The sequence below is a fragment of the Strigops habroptila genome, chromosome 9, assembly GCF_004027225.2.
Source record: "Strigops habroptila isolate Jane chromosome 9, bStrHab1.2.pri, whole genome shotgun sequence".
Classification (NCBI taxonomy): Eukaryota; Metazoa; Chordata; class Aves; order Psittaciformes; family Psittacidae; genus Strigops; species Strigops habroptila.
The window spans coordinates 40,025,649-40,048,332 of record NC_044285.2 but is presented as its reverse complement, the minus strand read 5'-3'; the positions used below and the strand labels follow the sequence as shown (position 1 = coordinate 40,048,332).

The following is a 22,684-nucleotide window of genomic DNA, read 5'->3' as shown; positions in this document are numbered from 1 at the left end:
CCACTTAGAGCAGGTAATAAAGTCTACTGGTTTAGAAGGATTTTTCAACACCTGGCTTAGATTCACAGGTTAGGTATTGCGATAGTCAAAATCCCAAAACTAAGCCACGTGCAATGAGGGCTTAAAATCTTCATTTAAATACTACAAACTTATAATGCCTGGGAATCATGGCATTGCTCAGTTGGACTAGTGCCATCAGCACTGAACAGAGCCTGTTTAAAACTATCAAATGGAAAATTCTGAAGAAAAGTCTTAATCCTCTTCCTTTCCAGGATGAGGAAACTTAGCTTCGGTTTCCTCTAGACCATGTTTGCCCATATTACAGGACAACCACATCACCACAGGAACAAGTTAGACTTGTCGGAAACAACCCCCAACCCTATCTGTACTGCCTGTTATTCTTACACTTGCCTACCTTTAAACACTTGCAAATGCAGTGTACTGCAATTCAGTTTAATTTCTTCATTATTTATTTTTACATCTTTTGCATATTTTCCAAGAGAAATGTCATCCTTACCTTCTGTATCATGAATAGAGTAGCTACTTATCTACCAGTACCAACAGCTTGTTAATAATGTTGATGAGTTACTGCTCTTAGGTGATTTCTTTTGCTTCCAATTCCATTACTTCTAAACTTTCCTAGCCTACATCTAATTCCTGAATTGTTCATGAAAAAAATAATCATCTCCTCAGCACTAGCTGGATGTATACACTCAGATAAGAATTTAGAGAGCTTACAAAAGGGTCTTTGTATGGGGTTTTGGGGCGGGGGGGAGGAAGGGCTTGCTATATACTGCCTGTTAATAAGCACAATGTTTCACTTTTGATACTACCTCTTGGGAAATTTCGCTGGAGAAAATACTTCTTGCTCATTATTCTTTATTTTTTCATAGCCTCCTGCTAGCTAGAAACTGTTATCTTTCAGACTGCATTAAAGAACTGTTACTTTTTGGGCAGAAGGGAGAAAGTGTATTCCCAGACAAATAACCACAGAGAACAATGAATACAGCCTTTCTTTTAAACCACTCCTGAATTACAAACTCAATTTACGAGTTTGAAAGCTGGGAATTTAGCTTGACTATGTATTACATTTCATAGTAAATCACATGTTTATTATGTATTAACTTAGGTATTGTGAATTCATTGATTTATAGTATTGTAGCAAATGACCTGCTGTATTCAAAGGACATTTCAAAAAAGCCACACAAAACATTCCTGTGTCATGGAGCTTAAAATTTACTTTGAAGCAAGTTATAAACAAACAAATACTATAAAGAAGTAAAGGTCTTACAGATACATTAATAGTCAAGATGCTGAATCGGCTGCGGTGGAAGCTTTTCCTTATGAAAGCAACATAACAAATGTTTTATTTCTTGTCTGGTACAGGGCATCAATCTTATAAAATCTTGAAAGACCAGGGTAGTGGTCACCCAATAACAAGTGTTCTGTTTACTGATCAGGTAATGTCTTCTCATTTCAGGGAGATTTTAACTTTCTGGATCTTGTATTACAGGGTTATGGTAAAAGATCCCAGCCACCCAGTAACCATCAATCAATAGTCGGTGTTGATACAAAAGGGCAGTTTATTTCACAGGTCTTTTACAAGAACCCATCTCTCATACTGCCAGTTGATGAGTTACTCACATCTGCTTAAATATTTACTTATACTAGAATACAACCTTTATAATGCAATTTAAAGATGGAATTCCCTACTCAAAGAGCTGCATTAACCCAGACATAAGGGAAGCAGTAACCACTGATAAAACTGTCTACCAGATATAAAAAAATATCACTTCACTGAAGGAAAAAGCCTCTCTGCATTTCATAACAACTAGGCCCATAAATGCCTGTTATTGCCTCAAATTCTTATAGGCATTATTACAACATTGGTTTTTAGACTCAAAATTCACCTCTAAGACTACCTGCATTAAAGGGGAGAGCAAACAAAATTGGAAACATTTAAGAGCTGTATAAGAAAAGAACATTTCCTATCTAATGCTGAAGTATATATTTCATACAAGTTCCACAAAGCACACAATCTGATTAGAAGGACATTTATGTCCGTTTGCAAATGTAGGCATGACAGGTTTGGTGGATATTTTTAAACACGCTAGCATCTAACAGAAACAAACATTCAGAAAGTGACAGAGTAAAAATATTTCAGATCATCTGATATAAACTCTGTCAGACAGCAGGTTAAAGGGGAGAACCAAACCAGAAAAGAACAAATTGGCATCCTCCTTCAGGCAACTGATTAAGCATTATTTAATGAGAGCCAGAAACTACATCAAAATGTATCAGGTAGTCATTGTCCTCAAGGACAATAGAAATTTGTGTTTACTTTCAATGAAAGAAAGGACTAAACCAATAAAATCTAAAAGAATGTCTCTTCTTTAAAATTGGACTAAATATAAACGGCATATTGTTATTCAGTGGATGTATTTTTCTGCAAAGAGAAAAAAAAGGCAACCCAAAAAACCCCACTGCTACTTTTGTTTGGGTTTCTGTGTAACCACCCAAGAGAAGAATAAACCTTCCCCTTCCCCCCCCACTCCAGGCCTGATTTGGAATCATGTTCCATGTGCAAAGGGACGCCAAGCTAAAGCGCTTTATTTAGTTCTTGTGATATGCCTTGAGCACAATGAGGTTACCAAGACAGTACAGACATGAGGGGACCACAAGGACTCTAAGAGGTAGAGGGGTAAAGTGATGCAAACTTTATTTCGTTGTCTCACTACACCGTTGGCTCCAATTCTGTTTCCTGCAAAAATGGTTAGAGAAGCCTGGGGAGAAAATGGGAGCAGATACAAAATAAACAAGTTAATAAGCTCTGGTTCTTCTATCTGCAGCTCCAGGTTGATTCACTATATTGCAGCTCAACGAACTTAAATGGCCAACAAGTAATGTTTGGTTAGATGACTGCTCCGAGGTGCTGTGAGTTTATTTGGCTACGGGCCATCATATGATGAGCAGTTTTAAAGGCGTCATTTAGCCTGTGAATTCCTAACTACATGGTGCTTTTTTCCTCCTCCTAACATCACACAACAGCCCCGAAAATTCCTACTCTCTCTCACACAAGGGTAGACAGATGTTGATAAAAACTGAATACCAAAGATGGATTTGGTACTTGACACGAGACTTTGTATCTGGGCAGTTTTAAAGACATAACCAACAACAAAATGTGCACAAAGAAGCCAGTTCCTGGGGTAATTGTCTGTTGCTGGGAAGAGTATAGGAAGTGTTCCCACCGCAATCAGTATGTCTCACACAAAGAAACCGAGAAAGCTCAGTTACTGCATCATCAGCCCACACTCCCTGCTTGTAAGTTCCTTTACTCCTCTTGTTTAGGGATAACAGAATAACAACTTATTTATATGGAAAATTTTGTTGGAAAATAACTTGAAGAGAATCTACTGGACCCACAGGAATATCACTGTATTGCTGAGACATTTTGATTAGAGGAATCAAGGATGAAAAACCAACATTGCCTGTTCCAGAAAATGTTTTTCTCATATACTCTGCATGGTGTCATTCAGCCTAACAACTTCTGAATGCTGAGACCATGTGGAGGTGCATTTATTAAATATTGTTTCTGTCCAACTTGCAAAAGGCAAGCAATTAGAAAAGATCATGCATACATACGGTTTTTTTATTTCAAGGAACAGAAGTGGCATTATTTCCCATTTGATATATGGCACTTCCTCTAATGATCAAACTCTTTAACGTGAGTTTTCAAAGCACCAGCTGTTTGCTTAACATTAAAATAACTCGATATGAGCATTTTAAGACAAACACATCTCAAGCTCCAAACATATTTCTACATAGATGTACACATACATCTATGTGTACACACACAGGTAATTTTCTCACGACCTGGGATGTGCCATTCAGAATATATTTCTGATTTAATTCTTGTAGATTCATCTTCAAAAACATTCATTTAAATTCCAACTTTTTCAAATAGCTGAATTGCATGATTCTAGAATGTAAAATATTGGCTGCAAATGAAAGGAAGAAAAATTATCTTTACAATCAACCTATTTAGTTGGTATTCTCACTTTCACATAGCAGAATCTTAGACAGAATCATAGGTTAAGCAAAGGGAACTACAAGTAATAGCTGTTGTACAAAGGTTACAGAAGTCAGGTGAAGATTTTCTTAAGGGTTGAATTCTAAGTGCTCACAAAGGCCAATTATCTCAAACTAGATACACTGTAGTCTCAATTAAAACATCTGAAGCACTCATTGTTTGTAACTGACCTTCAAGGGAAACCTTCTCAAAGCACAAGTATCGCCCTTCCATGACACTGAGAAGGGGGAACGGGGGTTGGCTGGGCTGAACAGGGATCTCCTGACAGAGCTCTGACACATACCAGAAACATGGATAAGCAGAAGGATGGCTAAACTATGCAGGAGGAACGCTGTCCGGAGAGGGAAGTAATGAAGAAAGTGAAAGCTCAGATGGAGATAAAACTGGCAACGGATGTGAAAATCAATGACAAACGCTTTTACAGCTACAAGAAGAAAGGAAGATTAAGAAAAAGTCGACTGCAGAATGGAGCATGGAACCTAATGTCAAAAGAGGCTGAGGTGTTCTGCACTGCCTTCATCTCAACCTTTGCCATGACTGTTTCAGAGGCAGTTCAGGCAATTGACTGATGACATTGCAAGGTCTGCATTTCATGACAATGTTGTGGGACTCAAGGGACATCTCCGATGCCTGGAAAAGGCAAATATATGCTCATCTTCAAAAGAACGAGGAAAGCTTGGTGAACTACACATTAGTCAGCCATTGCTTCTGTTTTCAGGGAGATCACAGAGAAATTCCTTCTAGAAGCCATTTCCAGACACATAAAAAGCATGAAGGACACAGAAAACAGCCACATTGGACTTAACAGGGTAAACTGTGTCTGACAAACCTGACTTCCTTCTCTAATAAGGCAACTGGCTCTGTGGATATCACTTAGTTTGGCTCTAACAAAGCTTTCAATAGAGTCTCCCACAGTCATTGTATCTTCATACACGGAGACACTCAAAATGCATCTGGACACGGCCCCGTGCAGCTCGAACTAACTTTCACACTAGCCTTGCTTCGAGCAGGATTTCTACTTAATGACCGTCAGTGCCTTCCTCCAGCCTAAATTATGTTATGATTCTGTGGTTTGTCCTGTCATCATACATGTTCACGCCAGAAATGTTAGCAACAAAACCAGAAGCAGCAATCTGAAAAACTGAACTTCTAAGCTAAAAGTGCACATAGCAGAACAAACAAGCTTTATCAATAGACAGGCATTAGCAATAACAGAGGAGAATGACAAAGAAGTCATCACCACTTCAAGAATATCTAGAATTATACTTCAGCCATTTAACAACATACTAAAAAAAGTTAATGGGACCACTTAGAAAAAGCCTGCAGGCACTGCAAGAGTCTGAACTGGACAAATTTGATATGCATGCTCCCGGGAATACTGGGAGCTGCTGTACGTGCTCAGCCTTTTCTGACTGGACTCAAATTCTCAACAGTAGTTATGTCTCTTTTTACAGTAACTTCCATAGATTAAATGAGTTTCAGGGTCTTTTTCCATTTGGGAAACATTCAAATGTTGCAGAAAATCTTAATTCGTTTTAGTAATTTTTCCTTATAGAAAAAAAACCAAACCAAAACCAAAACAAAAAACCCCAAACAAACAAACAAAAAAACCCCACACCACCCAAAACAAGAGTGTCCTCTGAGCTTTTAGTGCTTGCCATAGGCCTTCCTCAAATGTCTGGAAAAAATTAAATCCCTAAACAAGAACCTTTATGCCACTAAAGTCTATAAGTTTCTGCTCTAGTGAATAAGAGAAGTCAAGAAATTCTCCAAAGACCCAATTACAATTACTACCACTGTATATATCTACACAAGTGAATTGACCGAAAGCACAAGTCATGCCTGAGAACTGACCATACACAGGTTTGTAGAAACTCCAAAAGCATAAAGACCCCTGGTCCCTGAAACACCCAGTGGATTGTGACCTTTGCTGGGAGAAGGTCACATCTAAATGATGTCCCCTTAACACAGGAGGCACTTTGTGTCAATTAGGTAATAATACAAGTATGTCTTGCAGTGCATTAATTTATTGAGTGTATTTACACCACAAGATGAAGGGTTTTGACGAGATGTTATCAGAACATGACAACTTCATACCAAGGATCATAAGAATGTATATGTGAGGTTATTTTGATCCTCAGTAACAAGTGGCTACTAGTTCATAACTAACTACATAGCGCCTACCAGAAGGACATCATACTCTTGATTACTACTCCTTGTACCAAAACTTTAAAAACAAAGTCCATGAAAACTAATTTAGTATATAACTGAAATATAAAAGATTAATTACATTTGAAAATAGCAGAGTAGCTGCATTCTGCTGAAAACATACAAAACGTCCTTGCTCCAAATCAAATCTAGCAGAAGTACTTAGCTACGGAGGGTGTTTTAACTGTGCCAACCACTTTCACAAAAGCCTCTTCCCCTCCTTCTATATAATAACAATAATAATAAAACCAAGGCAAGTCTGCTGCCTGAGTACTGCCTAGTACTCAGCAGAACACAGGTATTTGTGCGCTCACATATAAAAAGCAAAGTAAAGGAAGTTCTGGCAAACAAAACCTAGGTAGTATTTCTCAGTATAAATGATTAGGGTGGTTTGTACTATTCACACCACTGTTCCATACCCATGGAGAAGTATTTGCAGAAGTAAGATGCACGTACATGAATAGAGCATGACCCAGAGGATTTTGTGTAAATAATAATTAACAGTACTTCGCACACTTAAGTCTCACAGAATTCCTTTTGCCTTAATAACTGATCAATAAACATAGGGAAATGAGGTCAGCTAGAACTGCATTTCATCTCCTTATCAAAATGATTAGCAACGCCCAATCAGTTACACCCGCACAAAAACACTGAAAAGAACACGTGCAACTGAAATCATAAGATGAAAAAATGTATCATTAATTACACATCACGTAGTCTGAAGCTCATGCAGTCAAGTTATTATCATTATCCTTTCTTAAAGTCCTAAGCACAGCTTTTTGCTGTGAAATAAGGATCTTTTACAATGTGATTCAGTAGCACCCCAAGTCCTGAAATCAGCACTTCATTCCTATAGAGTTACTTAGAGAAGCTCATTCTAAACCTGAAACAATGACAACGTCCTCTGTGCCTGGAACTGTAATGTACACAGAGTCATTTCTTTTCTGCTTCTGGTTCATATGGAGAGGCCACAAAATATTCCAGCTTTGTTATTACAAAAGTTACAGCACTTCATTTATAATGTCTCACATTTCCACACCAAAAACCTGGAATAACACTTTTTTCTCCCCCTCCCCAGTATTACTTAGCCACTCCAATGCAATACACGAATCTCTTATGAATATTCTCCCCGGAAATTCAATTACAACCATTGAAGAGCAAGAGGCCATCAGCCAAATCTTTAGGAAGTCAAAATGAAGGAATAAAAAAAGCAAGCAACTGAAAGTATTTTCATTCTAATACACTTCCTAGAACACATGTGCCCTCTAGCTCCTATCCTCTTCAAGGCAGTTATGTACCTGAGGACACATTTTCATCACAATATTTGGACATTGCTAGTCTGAAGTCTGGTTCAAGTAGTTACAACAGTACTTTTTCAAATAATTTGGAAATCTAATTCTTGGATTTATAAGAAAGTAAATGCACTGGAATATCTCATAACAACTACTCCTGCTCTTGACAAATCTTCATGCAGATGTGTTGGAATACTTACTAATTATAAAAGAATTGGTGATTTGCTCATGGGCAAAAAAAGAACAATTTCAGCCGATTTGAAATGCATAGTTAAATATATTGTAGTGTAGTGTTTTCTAATAAAGTAAACTTGGCATGAGAATAATGTTTTGAAGCAGATATTCCTCCATCACACTGAAACTGAAAGTCCTTTTGATTAGATGATAAATTAATCCAGCTACTGGCAATAGACGGCTCAGTGAGCCACAGCTGCATGGTAAATGGTGGTATTTCCAAGTGATGTCAATATTCTCTAGAGACACAATGTGACATTCGAGGCATCTGTTTTCCCTGTACACTTCCTATAGTGCAGCTAATTATGACTCCCAGGCAGCCACTAGGAAAGATGACATTAAACCCATTAGAAAACTGAGCTGTTTAAAATGAAATTCTTAAATTCCTTCATAAAAAAGCCATACCCTGACATCAACCACTGTGGATGACTGGAAATAGTAACATAAGCATCTAAGTGAATTTCTCGAGTTCTGCCAGCAATACCAAGTTCATCTTGAAAGTCTCAGCCTTAGCATCACAGCAACATTAAGGCATCAGGCAGCTTGTAACACAACATCAATGTACATACATCCATTCAGGTCTTGATTTTAACATGTTTTTCCTAATTATTTACATGTCTCAACCTCATCCTCCAGTCGAGTTGGCAAGTTACAAACTGGAGGATGATAGCTCTCCGTGACTAAAATCTATATAATTCTGGCAACATTCATCTATTTCCTGTCATAGAACAAAACATACAGTTAACTATAACACACAAAATAGAAAGAAGAGGAAAGAATTAAAACTGGGAGATAGAAGATTAAAGAATATGTATAATGTTTAACAGACATTACTCACCAAAAATAGAGTTCTGAAGTTGCTCAGATCACCGAAGAATTCTTCTATGCTTATTGCTTTGGGATCAAAGGTAAAGTACTCTCCCAAATTTTCATACAATTTAGTCATGTTGTTGTGCATGTTGGACAATTTTTCATATTGCTCTCGGGCACTCTCAGCAAAGCTGTAAGGTTTTGTTAAGGAAAACGATTCAAATGTAATCCAATCTAACAGTAAAAATAGTAAAGAAAGCTAGGTACAAATGCAAAGGTCAGAACTGGAAAATTTGCTAGTGCAATTCTGCTTTCAAATAGGATATTTTCATTTATTAATATTAACATGTCTGCAAGTTCATACCAACATAAGGTGGTGCCACATTTTTCCATTAAATGATTTCTTTCCAGTGATGAAGATTCCCCATCAATAGACCATACAACTGACTTGATAAAGTTTCCAAATATCTTGGGCATTTTTCTTCTAATAAATGGTGAACTTTGTAAAATACATTCTATGAAAAGACATACTGGCAATTAGTTTCCTGTGAGGATGTGACTATGTTCAAGTGATGTCACGCCCCTTGTATGAGGTACATATATGTAAAATCTGCATTCTGCATACCTACCAGTGACAAAATTATATAGTATGACATCTTTTTCTCTTTGCCTATTATTACAGATGTCTTTGTGGACTCTTCAATGCCCAGCCACACAGCTCAGCTCCTACCTCAGGCTTCCTGTAGTAGGTACACTTATCTGGGGCACGCTCTCAATATGCAATTTCACAGAACTTATAAAAATGGAATATCCACCCACCTGCCCCAGTTAACTGACAAACAGCTTTGAGAAATTATTAGTAAGAAAAACACCATGGAACAGCAGAAATCTCTTTTGTCCATGAGGAAGTATGGAAGTCTAGAAATGAAACAGACAGTGATGCCATCCCAGCAGTCATCATTAAAAGTTTGACATAATCCTTTTAAATAGAAAAATGCGGCTTTTTCTCCCTCTACTTCAAAAAGATATTTTAAAATAATTCTCTGCAAATACAAGAAGGGTGCAGACTACTAAAGGAAATATTAGTTTTCCTTGAAGCAACTAAGTTTCAATCTGCTATTTTCTTCTTTTGTGGTTGTTTATATCCACAAAGATGTAAAGTCACAAAGCACTGTAAAAAAACCCAGTTAGTAGAATTAAACTAGTTCTGCTGATGGTGTATGGTAGCTGATGAAAGTGTTGTGCTGCACATATCAAAACCCAAGAACAAAAGACAAGTTATTCCCCAAACTACAAAACTCATGCAGCCTGGCTCCCTGTGGCTTTCACTTGCAATGAATCTTTTCCACGCAGGTTCTGATTATTAAGACAGCTGAGTTTGTGCTTCAACTTTTCCCCATACTTGAGACTTTCATTTGAGACTCTGCCTCGTGTCACATTTCTAATTACACAACATTTCTGAGATCCTCATCTCTCTGCAAAATAACGAACAACCTGGACACTAATGAGGGGAAGATACAGAGAAATCATATGAGCCATTTATGTTTGAGTTTAGGCTAAACCCAAAAATGATTCTTCAGAAAACAGTCAGCAAATTGCAGAATAAAGAGGAAATTCAGGTGGATATTCTATTCATAACATTTCTGTAGTGTTTGGATACTATTTAGTACTTAAAAGGCTGTCATTGCATGAGCTACGTACAAGTGCAACAAAGCTGAAATTATCTTCCACTGGATAGAGGCCTATTTCAGCTGGATTCTCCTGCTCTAACTAATGGGACGCTACGTAAATAGTCATTTAAAAATTGGTTCTTACAAGTATGATCAAAACCTTTATACAACATAAATTTTCCTCCTAAGAAACTTACTTTCCAAGTCATCCTCTCTTCTTCATTAAAGCCTCAGTAGCATAAAAAGAAAGATGTATTCCTTTGTTAGCTTGTAATATTCACTTAGAATGGCAAAAAGTAGAAACCAGCTGTGTGATGGATCTTAATATATAAATATCAAGATGTTGAAACAGTAATATCTACCTATATAGTTTCATACCAATGCAAACACAGAATAATACTATACTTGCAGTTTATCGTAATGAAGTTTAACCTGCTTGGTTAGAATCTCAAGCTTGGACTGTGGAATCACTCATCTTAATTAACGCAAGACAAACTTGGTGCAGTTCAGTCTTCGGTGACATTTAACTGAACGAAAGGAAATGAAAGTTTAATGGCAAGAATACATTAAATGGGCAATAATGGCTCGTAACTGAATAATTGAGTACAGCCTCAAAATTTCAGAAAAACATGAACTGCCTTTGAGTTAGCAGACTACTGTCTTGGGCAACTCTCCAAACACAGGGAAAAGAAATATGAAGGTATATAATGATACAAATTATATCTGTGGTGCCTTTAAAAACAACCTCATAGAATACAAACCCAAATTAATATATTAAAAATTACTGAAAAGTCTGAAAAAGAAAAGAAAAAACCTTTGAACATTCCAGATTTGAAATCAATTCTTTGAGACAACACTCCCAGAGTCACATTCTCCATTCAGGTTGCACATTCAACATGAGAAATAACAACAGTTAACACTATAAAATAAAACAAAGAGAAAACCACACAATACTGCTACTGAAACTACTAAGATATTTTAAAGTAACACTGTAGAAACATATACTGTTATTGCAACATTATTGGTTTTTATCTAGTAAGTACCAAACTGCAAATAAGAAATACCGTTAACAGATGGCTTGTAAGACAAAAGGATGTCAGTAAGACGGATGAATATGCTGAGCAAACAGAGAATGAAGTATTTTAACTATACTTAATTTTGAAGAAAACAAGTCAGTGCTGTAGAGGCAGTATTTTCCAGTCATACAGCATGTCACATTAACCAAGTTACATTGTCACACTTTATATGCTTCATACAATCTTCATACTTATAAAATATTACTAACTTGAAACATCACCTTGAAATGTACTACATCAAGTCATCGCAAAGACTTAGTCACCATAACTCCAGAGAAGCAAATCCACACCTGCCCATGCTATTTCATGAAAAAACATTATTGAAAAGGCAAAACTGTGCATAAAAGAAATCCTTAATTCCAAGAGCTGTCATTAATACAGACTGAAACCTTAATGAGTACTCATTTAAAAACTGTGAACAAGGTTCCATACTTATCATTGTGAACCAAAAAAATCACAGAACTATTAAGTGTAAAGATGCTTGTTCAACGACAAGAAATTACTTTATTCACAACTTGTTTTGCCCATACACAGTTTTTTCTTTCATAGCCATAATTAACTACTGAGCCAAGACTTGCCTGTAAATGCTATTATTCGAAAAAGAAAAAACAAATGCAAACAACAAACAAAACATCATTACTGCCCCCCCAAAAACCCCAAACCACCACTATGAAAGATTTTTTCATCTTCAGTACCATACCTGTTTCCCCAAGTTTCACATAAAGCAAGAAAAATGGATTTGTAAATCTGAATATTCAGAGAGTTACTGCTTTACTACTATTTGGAACTACACCACTGCAGCGACCTAATCACCACCTAGGTAACTTTATACATACAATCCTTACTGAAGGTTTTTAATACTTCTTTGAGTAGTTTCTAGGTAAAGGAAAGTTTATGCCCTTTAATCTGTTTCCTTTTTGCAGAGGGCAACTACACAAAACCACTCTGAGATCTTCTAAGTGTCACGTTGTGTTATTAGAGTTTAAAATTCACAGGTGTCCTCTGAAAGTGCTATCCTATTTCACAGGTTATAGCACATCGCCCCGAGATTAATAACTAACTAAATCACTGCTCAGTAACCGGTACCAAAACGTTAAAATATGCTTTCCCATGCAACCCACTAAAATCCTCTGCACAGCACATCTCTAAAGAACTTTCTAAAGAAAATTAATACACAAACAAATAACAACAGAAAATCTCATGTCTTTGAAATTACAAAGACAGAGGTAAATTCAGACCATTAACTTCCATTATTCTTATTGATTTATTAAGTTCTACTGCCAAATTTCAGTTATCTACTAATAATACTTTTTCCTGACTTTTTTTACTGTTAAAGGAGAGGCTGCGAAACCACCACACTTCTTTTTAGATACAAATGTGTAAATATATATTATTATATATTATCATATATAATAATATATAACATTATATATTATTTTATTTAAGGATTTCATTTGCATCACAGCTGTATTTGCATCACAGCTGCCAACTTAAGCTTCCATCCAGTTCTGTCGTTTGCTTGACACTGACCACCACCAGGAAGAGGGGAAAAAAAATGTTTAGATCCCCAGTAGGATTTCTGCAGTGAGAATAAGAAGTGTCATGTCAGTAGCAGAGTACAGGCAAATATTAGTACAGCTGGATAAGGCCAGCTGTAAGGACTGAAAATATCTTTTCTGTAAGTAAATCAATTATTTTTTTACACTTGGAAATATAACCAGATGACTGCAGTTTGCTGGCATTTCAGTGCAATGCCTAAATTAATTCACTTCATTAAGCAAGCAATGGATACAAATGTTACCATGACACTACACTACCACATTGTGTCGGAGATAAAGAATCACTAATTACCATCAATAGCAGAATTAAAGTCTTTACGTCCATAGTAGGACCACTACCATGGTACTTTCATGCTTTCTACTGGTTTCTTTCATGTAAACGTGAGAATAAAGATCAGAAAGGTTAAAGACCTCAAATCAGCTGGAGGGAAAAATCATCACTTCTACCATAACGTCCACTATGAATTTCACATCAATGTATCGTTACTTATATAATAGTTAATAAAGTACCTGAACACACAAAAAACTCACTTGCCCCAAGGCAGCACCTATTACTGTCACATTTACAAAGAAAATGAAAGCCAACACTGACAACTCGTATTTGTCAATAATAAATATGCCACAGTAGAAAGAACATTGGTAATTTACCTAAAATTATGAGAAATGCACAGGTGCTCCAGCAGTTAAGGAAGCCCCTCCCCAGGGCACACAGTCACTATAAAAATGGAATTTAGGACAATAGACAGACGACAGTTAATGCCTTTCATACCTCCAGAACAAGAAAGAACAAAAAGGGAATTCCTGCCAGAAACTTCTGAACGCTTTCCAGAAGCATTTCATAGACTGAAGTTCTTTTTGTCATGTCCTTCCAGCTACTGGTTACAGGAAGCTGAAATCAGGTGAAAGCACCATTCCATTGGGAGGGTTTTTCATGTAATGCTTGATTCTCACAAGTTTGTGCTGACATAAAAAACTCCATTTAAGAAAGAGGCAGCTGGCATTATGCTACAGATGGATTAACTCCTAACAGAGAGCAAAACCACAGGGACAGAAGAAAATAAAGGCCCACTGAGACTAGAGGGGGAAGATGTTCTCGTTTATAAATATACTAAACCTAAAGGGAAAGAGTCAAAATATTTAGCATATTATATAAATTGGCACTAACAAGGAGGTAAAAAATAATCAGCCTGGGGTTTTCTGGGAGTCTGGAAAGCAGAGCCACCTAAACTGCATTTTTTTAAATAGACCATCTCTGTATTTTTCATTTACCTTCAGTTTTACTGAACGTAACAACATTTCTTATCCTATTTCTTATTCACACTGATCCTAATATTCATTACGGACAGAAACTGTTCTCAAATGAGAGCACAGCAGCATTTAAAACAGAAACATGGCTTCATTCTAAAGCTCCATATGATTTCCTTTAAATTTGTCCATACCAGCTTTCTTAGGTGCATTTCTGTTTGATTCTCCAGTCAATACAGTGCGTGTTTGTTAGCTTTAACTTGCAGATTGATAAATGTGCACAGAGTGCAAGATGTCCATGAACTGTATCATTACACAACGATAAAGCCCCGAGCCTTAATAATCCTGAATACTGCAAGACTGAAAATAGATGTCAACATGTATTCTTCATGCTTTACTACATTTACCATTTCGAGTAATTTATTGTTTGTTAGCTATTCCAAACTCGTGAGTACTCATTTGCTGTCTGAATATTGACAATTTCAATCAGAATGTTGTGTCTCAGATAATACAGTTTAATTACAACTTGCTTATTAATATTTCCATATCAAATTATGTGTTTGAAGGTTTCTCTCCTGTCCTGAGCAGAACTATGGAATTGATGCCAGCAGTACTTGAAGCAGGAGGGAATGCAGCCATGTATCAAAATGCTACTTTATGATTTGGGAGATACACATACACAGTACAACTCTTTAAAGGGACAGATACACCTGGAGTATCTGGAACAACATACCAATAGTTGACATTTTGATAAAATTACAACTTGGTTATTAATCCAGCGTCTATACATTTTAACTAGTCAAACCAGTGTGCTGTCAAACCAGTGTCAAAGCACTCTGTTGTCTTTACTGTGTATTCTTCTATTTTGAAGAAACAGAAGTAATTTTTACTTCCATTAACTAATTGTCAGTCAGCGCAATCCATGGTATGTTACTACTGACACTGTGGGAAAAGTTAATAAATGTGCTGAAAAATGGCCTATTCAAAAGCTTGAAAGTAAAATCGTTGCAGCCTAAAATGACATACTTGGGGGAGAATTAATTAGGCAGAAAGAATAATGTAAATAACCACACAACAGCTGATTTCTGTTTGTATGCCTTTATGATGTATTAGATAAAGCATACAAGAGTGGGATTAAAACACATTTGTGACACCACTCATCACCATGTGGATCATCAGACCTGCTTGTAAATTAACCTTATTCATAGGTGGCATTTGACATCCTCAGCAGTAAGGAATTAGCCACAAAAGGAAATTAAGTGTATGGTAGAGCAGGCAAGGAATCAGAAAACAGTTTAGAAGATTCAGCTTCCAAACAGGGCTCTACATTTATACCTAGGGGTGCTTTAATGGAAATTCACAACCTAATAGATATTTGGCCTCCTATGTTTCTGGGTCTGAATCAAGTGTTGAGTAACAGCCAAGCTGAGCTTAAATGGGTGGCTGAGCACTGGAAAAGGTTGTCCAGAGAGGTTATGGCATTTTGGAGATACTCAAAAGCCATCTGGACACAGTTCTGCAAACCTCCTCTAGACCAGAGGGGCTGGACAAGATGCCCTTCAGAGGTCCCTTCCAACCTCAGCCTGTGAGTCTTGGAAATCCAAATGAGCAAGACTTTGGTTGCTCTGTTTATACATAATTTCAACTTCAAAATATAACATCTCAATTTCTTGATATATAATGCAACTTCATGCCATTTAAAAAAATCCCAAATTTACAGAGAAGTTCTACACATCGTACTTTACCCAAATACAGCTTTTCCTACTCCAAGCATGCCAAAATTAAATCAGATTCTGAGAACTGCTGAAGAGAAACATGAAACACTAAGAACAATCCAGTTGTCAGAATCCACACTATGAACTATAAACATCCAGTTTTAAAATTACCTTGCTGAATAGTTCAACAAGTCAAATGGTATTCATTACGTAAGCTTGGTTTTCAATAAAACCACGTATTCTTATTATCATCAGAATTTCACAAGATATTAATAATTCAGCTAAAGCAAGTATAAGGACCAAATAATTGAATTTCTGTCTCTGCACTGGGTTTGATTTAGCTTCCTATCTGCACTTAAGCCAACTCATTGTCTGACTTGACAAAAAAGAACCAAACCCACGCTTCAAACTCATTTGTGAAAATAATGTAATCCCTTGGCATGATCCACCTGAAATTAAAACCATCGGCAGACTGCTTGCTAGTGTATTGCCATACACTGCTCATAGAGCAAAACACTCCTTCCCCTCTCCCCAGTGCACTTATCTACTAGTAATATTAAAGAAATACACTTCAACAAGAACACAAACATTTTTGTAATGATTTCCAAAGTGTTATTTCAAAACTCTTGCATACTACTTTAGAGCAGTATTCTGGCTCAAGCAACCACCAAACTAGGCAAAAAAAATGTTTTCTATTGCTAGAAAATGCTAGTTTGATTCAGTAGTGTCATCTTTAATGAAGGATGTACCGCTGCTCTTAGTTTCTAATCTCCAAGCTCATTCATAATAGAGCATTCTTTGAACTGAACTGGAGAAACACAAATAGAACATATTAACGGAAGACAGAAGTTCAGCTTTAATAGCAATAAGTCATTTCCACTGATAGCTTTATATTCACCTGCTATCAGTATGTAAACAGATGCTAACAACTTCATCATTCACATTAGATACATAATGTATCTCTGTGACTGCGCAAAAGACAACACGTCTGGAGCATACACAGATAATTATGAATCACAATTATATACCTAATCTTTTCCTCCTGGTGAAAGCCTTTGAAAATATCAATAATAAAAGAATTTGCAGGAATCTTTATTACAATACATCCACCCAAATAAGAACCCAAAGAAGTCAAGACCCAAAGAAGGAGGCCCATTTCATCAGCGTACGCAAAATCATTTACTCTCAAAGAGCCTAAAGACTCACTAATAAAATACCCATAAAAAGCTCCATGTGAGAATTTCTTTCTCATTACAAAGCAAATTACCTCATCATTCAACATTTGACAGAATAGCCCTGGAAAATACCCTAACAAAACAACCAAACCAAACCGCAACAGTTCTTTCTCAAGTCACCATTCCGCATTCCCTGGCCTTCATCACATTAGCACCTGAAGAAGCCATTAGCTATCAGAATTATTTGACACAACTGCATTCACTGTGAACAGACACTATTTCAGTGTTTCAGTTCATGAAAGTGAAACACAGAAAGACCATAACCATCTGATAAAACTAGCTGTCATGTGCTCCTTCTCCCTCAAGTGCAGAATCATGCTTGAGTTCACATTTATTAAGATGAGGCTTTCTGACTTGTCCCTAACTGGCCATAAAACTTTCATTTTGATAAACACTAGAAGATTCTGTCAATGTTGACTCACTCCTAGCTCTAAGCAATCATATCAATTCCTAATTTTCAGGAGTTCAAGCTTCTCAATAATGAAAAGACTATTTCCATTGATTCTACACACCACTTTACTATGCACAAGAGAGAGCTTATCTCAACATCATTTCAATACTGCCTTTTTATTTGTACTTCTGTTAATCAGAATGCAAAGATCAGCGCTCACTTCTCCAGAACTCCCACAGGAACTCTCCAGGCAAAAACTGATAAACAAGGGCTGTTGTATAAAATAGTCAGTCCAAGTAAGAGAGCTCCACAGGCTGAATCTTACATTGGTTTATACTGGAAAAGTCTGCTCAAAGACTTCCAATGCCAATTAAGGAATTTCCTGTGGTAGCATGAAGAAGAAAACTTTAAAAGTAAGATCATGCAGCTCCTCAGACATAAAATAAAAGGCAGCATTTGGAAAGCCACAGGCTGGAGAGAAGGGAAGAACTGTCTATCTTCAATAAAGATACTAATAAAAAATTTAAAACCTCCAAAATTAGTGCTAGGTATTAACCTAAATTTGCTTAAAAAGAGAAAAATAAAAGTTGATGACCTCAGAACTTGAGTGGTTTTCCCCTTAAATGTGACGGAAATAATCCCCAAAGTCCATACCCCCATTTTTAACAGAAAGCAGAAAAATCAAACCAGTTTCTAAAAGCTCTAGAACTCCTGAAACAAAACAAACCTTCTATCCTGACAAAACCAAACCTTTATTTCCACTGATGAAGTCACCAGAATTTTGAAGCTGCTTTTGCAAAATATGCCAAGAACTGAATTGACTGCCACTGCCTGACATGTGAACAACATCCTTAACAGCAGATGGCAAAATGCCACTCCTGAAAGAGATGGACTATTTGACTCCGTTTGCTCTGAAATGGAAGTTGTGAGAGTTGTTAAAAAGAAGGAAAAAGACTGTAGCAGTTGAAGAATGCAACAGATACAGGTACAGATACCACTTGACACCAGCATATATTGGTTACGCGTTTCATGATCTTCCCTTGCTATCTTCAGCCTTTTTAACGTATAGCAAGTACTTCAGCATGACAATGGCATGATGAGGGGGTAACTGGTGGGAGTGCTGGAACAACAGATATGTGGTGAAAGGACAGAAAAAAGGCAAAGACAGTCTTATAAAATTACAGAAGAATGTAAAGAATTTTCCAGTTCATTATTCCACTTTGGTAATGCTTTACAGATTATCTTCCTGTACTTGTACAAAATTCATTGATCTTTGCTCAGATCCTTCAAAGTCATAGATCACATTTTTTGGAATCTCACAGCAAGATGTTTGAAAAGTACAGGCTTCGTGCAGGTGCTTTTCCAGTACCTTTTACAACAGAAATCATCTACTTCTTAAACCAAAGTGTCACAAATAAGAATTGTGTTAACAAGAATTTGAAACCCTACAGAGAGTGGTATCTGTAGCTTTTTCAAACTCAAATCTCTCTTTTTTTTATGGTGGCACACAATTAATTATAATCAGTATTTATGCATTAATTAGAAAGCAATGCAGAAGACATGATAGTCAAGAATACATCAAACAAAATGTTGCAAGAGTAATGGATGTCTAGCATAGCTTCCCTGGAGAACAATTAGATTAAAATCTCTGTAAATGAATAAGAACAAGAAAGAAAACATCTAAAATAGAGCTAGTACAAACAAAATGATTCTGCAGAATTTGTTTTGCATATTATATTCAAATTAATTAAATGTGACTTTCAAATAACACAAAGCATTGACAAACAATGTTCTAATAGCATTAAAAAATTCAGATGTTGATACCTATTTGGGCAAACCCATGGGAAGGTAGCCACTCCTAGAAATATCATATTACCTTTGGAACACACAATGAGATGCCTTAAACAATAATTACAGCTTTGTGTGCCCTAAATCTTTCAGAGAAACTGCAACCACATCCACTTTCCCTTTGATCGTGCAGTTTTTCCTGACTTCATCTGGATTTAATTACGAGAGGTATGTTTGAGCTGTCAGTTGTACCCTGCTTCAACAAGATTCACTCAGCAGATCTGATGGTTACTTCATCTACATAAAGCTTCTTGGTAAAATGTGGAGAAGAAAAGAGAAGGGACTCTTGTATTTCTAGGTTTCCTTTAATACAGTAAAGTCAGAAACCCTATTTTTCTGAAAATCTGAAAGAGTTCAGATCATATAATGTTTCAAGAGCCTAGATCTACAAAATCAAGGAGGAAAAGGAATGATTTTATGTTACCAGATAAAAGAGCAAGGAATATATTTATTCAAATTGAGGTTTGTTTAGTGCAAACAACTGTTGTAATGAAATGTTCACAAATTCAAGCACAAAATGAGAGTGAAAAATTACACTCAGAGAATCTATTCTGCACCTAAACAGTATTCTGAATACCAGTTGCATACTTAAAACCACACATCATATATGATTTCAGTGAAATGGTGCATGTCCTTTCCCTCCTCTTTTCTCTCCACATATGGTTATATATTTTTGGTACTAATAACTTCTTGGGCAATGATTTGCTTGGAACTCATCACCGTATGCACACAAATAGCTTTGCCCCAAATGACTGGGATTAAAACAAGAAGTCAGGAAAGTGAAGTCATCCCACAAAACCATTCTATGGTTTGATGAAATTTCTATCTCAGCCAACAAACACTTATTTCTTAAACAAATGTTCTAATCAGATAGAAAAGCAAAGCGCATAATCACTGCGCAACCAGGATCTGAAATGAAAGTTTTCTATACTCAGACACACTGCTTTCAGAACATGAGTACACCCTCGCAGAGACATCCTTCACCTCCAAAAAGTTGAGGTTTTTAATTTCTCTTGAGGCACCAAAGAAAGGGAGAGGGCAAAAGCAGTTCCATCAACACCAACAGTTTTGATAAAGCAATGTCTCATGCCGGTTTTCGATATCTAATGCTGCAGCTCCAGGGATTTGGAGAACGCACCCTCCCTTTAATTTCAGATTTTAAAGTAAGCATACAGCAATTAGAAAATGGATCTCTAATGAACTGTCATTCTAGTAGTGCACAGTTCTTTACAAAAAGATCTTGCACTGATCTGGACAAATTGGTTTAAATATAAATTTAAGGCTGAAAGCACACTTTCCCTCAGGCAATTATCCACAATCAAAAAACCTTTAGATTTCAATGTGCTTAAATAGATTTTTTTGTTCATAGCATTTTATTCTTTGGAATCTCCAAAACAAGCTTTTCCTCCTATAGAATTTTTCATGTGTCTATGTAGATTACTATAAAAATAATTTGTCTAACTCGTTAGCCACCATATACCCTAAAAAGGCATTTCAGCAACCTTGTTATACTTTTCTCCTTCCTTGTATAGCATCCTCTCTCGATTTAACTCAGTACCAGGTTTGCAGCACAATCCTAGATGTGCTCTTCCAGGTGTGGAACAGAACAGAGCTCCCTCATGTGGTACATCTACATAATCTCAGGGATTAAACAAAAACCCCAACACAAATCTATAGCCTAATGTCTGGATTTCCACAGACAACTCACAGAAGTTTGTTCTATGTCAGTTACAGAATCCACGTTTTTCAAGAAACACGGATGAGTAAAAATAAGCCATGTGCTGTTGTTAACTGCCACACAGCTACTACTGTTGCATATCATCACACCTCCCCATTTTTAACATTTTACAGTTTCTTCCTTTATTCATACTATAATGGAACCTACAGATTATTTGTATAATAATTTCTACTGATTTATAGTATAAACCAATATGAAAGAAATCCATATAACCTTATGTCCCTTCATATCAGGGCTTTCCTTAAAAAGAAATGAAGATCTGAAGGGAGAAATATACTGTCAGAAAGAAAATTGATAATATGCTTTGTATAACACCATTTTCATTTATAATGTTCCACAGTTCTTGTATTTTTAAATATTAACTTTATGAAAACTGCACCTTAGTCTAGACAAGTTAAAATTCAAAGGATCATTTTCCAAAGGGATTTGTCATTTCTTTTACTGATATCAAACTGTGGTAAAAGAAATGAACATTATACATTAAAATGTGACATATTATGAGGTGATTTTCAAGTTCAATCCAAGTAATGATTGCATCTATATAAACCTATAGTTATCACCTTGAACACAGTTGGCATTTTTAGTTTTAAGAAAGATTAATCAAAAATAAATGACGAAAGAATATACAATAATAAAGGAAGTGAAAAGCTCTTAAAAAAGCTATGTGTGTTGAATCTGGCAGAAAGACATTTTGCAGGTGATTCAATTGTTTCTGCACATATCTGAATGAAGAGGAAAGCAAGAAGGAAAGAGTCCTTTAATGAGCTACACTAAGGTAACAAAAAATGAGTGTCAACTGGTCTGCATTTCCATCTGTGCTTCCTTCTTGATTTTTACCTTACAAAAAAGAGAAGGTAGTATACGGCTTATCTATATCCCCACGGATGGACACGTCCACTATTGGTTCACTCAAATGAAGTATCACACACTTTTCCAGAGTTATTCTCACACTACTAGGTCCTGATTCTGGATTAGTCTCCCAGTTCATGCCCTTAAGGCAGCCCATACCCTGTAAGATTGATCTTGTCTCAAAGCAAATCAACAATTTCACATAACTGGTCAAACACTGAAACAATGTTTTACTAATATCTCTCTGTTGGCTTATATCATGTTTTGTTCATAGAAGAATGGAATATCTCATGACGAATTATGCAAGCCTGAGTAGAATTCCTTTTGCGACAATGAACGTAAAGATATTAAAATACAGGAATACAAAAAGGGAATAAAGGCAGTTACCAAGCAAAAGCACAGCGCAGTTTTGTAAAACACTTCTATTAGTACAAAAATAAGCACCCGGAATCACGCCGCGTTAGATTTAACCACTTTAAAGTTTTCCAACTTCTATTTTACTGAGTAAAACACAGACTGGATCAAATTAAACAATTACCATGAAATATCTGAACAGTATCTCTGTTCTTTCATAGTACGTGATAAAAACAAACTAACAATTCTTTTGATGCATAGTACACCACAGAGGAAAACACAGAATTTCAGTATACCTTAAGGAAAACTTCATACTTCGTGTGATTAAACACACACACACAAAACCATCCACATTTATTTCAGAAAGCTT

General features: G+C 36.3%; 1 protein-coding gene across 7 annotated transcripts in view; it reads right to left on the bottom strand.

Moving 5' to 3' along the window:
• The window catches only part of DIAPH2 (diaphanous related formin 2), a 233,921-nt gene that overhangs the window by 89,839 nt on the left and 121,398 nt on the right, over positions 1-22,684 (bottom strand). For all 7 annotated transcript variants that reach the window (XM_030498240.1, XM_030498235.1, XM_030498237.1 and 4 more), the window contains one exon: positions 8,663-8,827. In XM_030498240.1, the coding sequence (XP_030354100.1) occupies positions 8,663-8,827 (165 nt within the window). The remainder of the gene's footprint in view (positions 1-8,662; positions 8,828-22,684) is intronic.